This window comes from Solanum tuberosum, unplaced genomic scaffold, assembly GCF_000226075.1.
Source record: "Solanum tuberosum cultivar DM 1-3 516 R44 unplaced genomic scaffold, SolTub_3.0 scf00148, whole genome shotgun sequence".
NCBI lineage: Eukaryota > Viridiplantae > Streptophyta > Magnoliopsida > Solanales > Solanaceae > Solanum > Solanum tuberosum.
In genome coordinates, this window is record NW_006239071.1 from 1,306,688 (window position 1) to 1,308,339 (window position 1,652).

The 1,652-nt window shown below is 28.6% G+C and overlaps 1 protein-coding gene across 1 annotated transcript in view; it reads left to right on the plus strand.

Moving 5' to 3' along the window:
* Positions 1-1,160: 1,160 nt before the first annotated feature.
* The window catches only part of LOC102597105 (condensin complex subunit 3), a 9,216-nt gene continuing 8,724 nt past the window's right edge, over positions 1,161-1,652 (plus strand). Inside the window, exon 1 of the mRNA XM_006352383.2 lies at positions 1,161-1,644. Coding sequence (XP_006352445.1) covers positions 1,288-1,644 — 357 coding nt within the window. The 5' untranslated portion in view covers positions 1,161-1,287. The remainder of the gene's footprint in view (positions 1,645-1,652) is intronic.

The following is a 1,652-nucleotide window of genomic DNA, read 5'->3' on the forward strand; positions in this document are numbered from 1 at the left end:
AAAAATTCCATTGATTCTTGAAGTTAATCTATCGTAAAAATACTATAAATCATGATAATTGACAACATAAAATATTTCAAAAATAAATACATTTTAAAAAATTCGATTGATTCTTGAAATTAATCTATCGTTAAAAATTATGTATAAAATACAATAAATCGTGATAATTGACAACTTAAAATATTTATTAAAAATGCACAAAAAAAGAAATTGTCTGATTCTTAAAATTAATCTATCAATGTCACATAAAATGAGACAAAAGTAGTAATATGTATTATTTAATGTCAAATTACTGAAAGCTACGTAAAATGTATTGTAAGTCTTAACAATTAACAACATTTGATTAACTCTTGAAATTTTATCTATGCTACATACATTGAGACAAGTGGAGTAATATATATTAAGTATTTACAAATTAACAACTTAAAATATTATAAATTACATTATTAACAACTTAAAATATTTAAAAATCATATTAAATTTAAATAACTCACTATATTTTATCTGTGTCACATACATTAGGACAAAAATAATAGTTATTGGGCCCGTGCGTAAGAGAGTTTATGCCCAAGTATAATATATAATATTCAATGACTCTCCAAATTTCATTTGTGTCACATAAATTGAGACAACAAAAATAACATATATTGGGTCCATTTTTAATTTATTTGTCTTATTTTTTAAAATTTTTTATATTTAAAAATTGCGTAAAAATACTATAAATCATGATAATTGACAACATAAAATATTTCAAAAATAAATACATTTAAAAAAATTCGATTGATTCTTGAAATTAATCTATCGTTAAAAATTATGTATAAAATACAATTAATCGTGATAATTGACAACTTAAAATATTTATTAAAAAAACAGAAAAAAAATTGACTGATTCTTAAAATTAAATCGTGATAATTGACAACATAAAATTGTTCAAAAATGTTGTATGTGGGTAGTCTTATTGTGCCTTGAATAGCGTCAAAGAAAGTACAGGTTTGTGATAAAAAAACTTATTCCTTTATCTACGCAAATAATCGTTTCAAAAACTTCGTTATTAGCCCCAAAACATATCATTTATGTTATTGGGCCCGTGCATAGCACGGGCAACAAAATCTAGTAGTTTATATAAAGCACAGTGGACCATATGGAAAAAGTTCCCGCTCCAAAAATTCAAAATCATTTCATTGAAAGCCATATTCATCAGTTCCACAAAAATTCTACCGGAAAATATACTCTCAAGCAGATCCAGAGAGAAGAAATCGAAGAATTTTCTGCAAAAATTGTTCGAAAATGCCAGTTCCAGTAGTAGACGAAGAAGAATTGCAGCAAAAATTGACTGAAAAAGTTGCTAGGGTTTTAGACGATGCTCGATCGTCCCAGGCAACGCATCTACGGAAGCTTAAGGAGCTTTTAGCTCTCCGTTCTGCTACGAAGTCGTCGGAGAAGTTTTTCGATGCATTTTCGAGAGCGTTAACGCCTATATTTGACTTTCAGCGTCGTACTGCTTCCGCTGAGCGAATCATTAGATTCGTTACTGTTTTCGCTACGGCTCGTGATGCTAAAAGTGCTTCGGAATGTGATGATTTTTTGGAGAGATTTCTGAAGTTTTTGCTTGTGGCAGCTGTAGCAGCCAAAAAGACTGCTAGGGTTAGGGG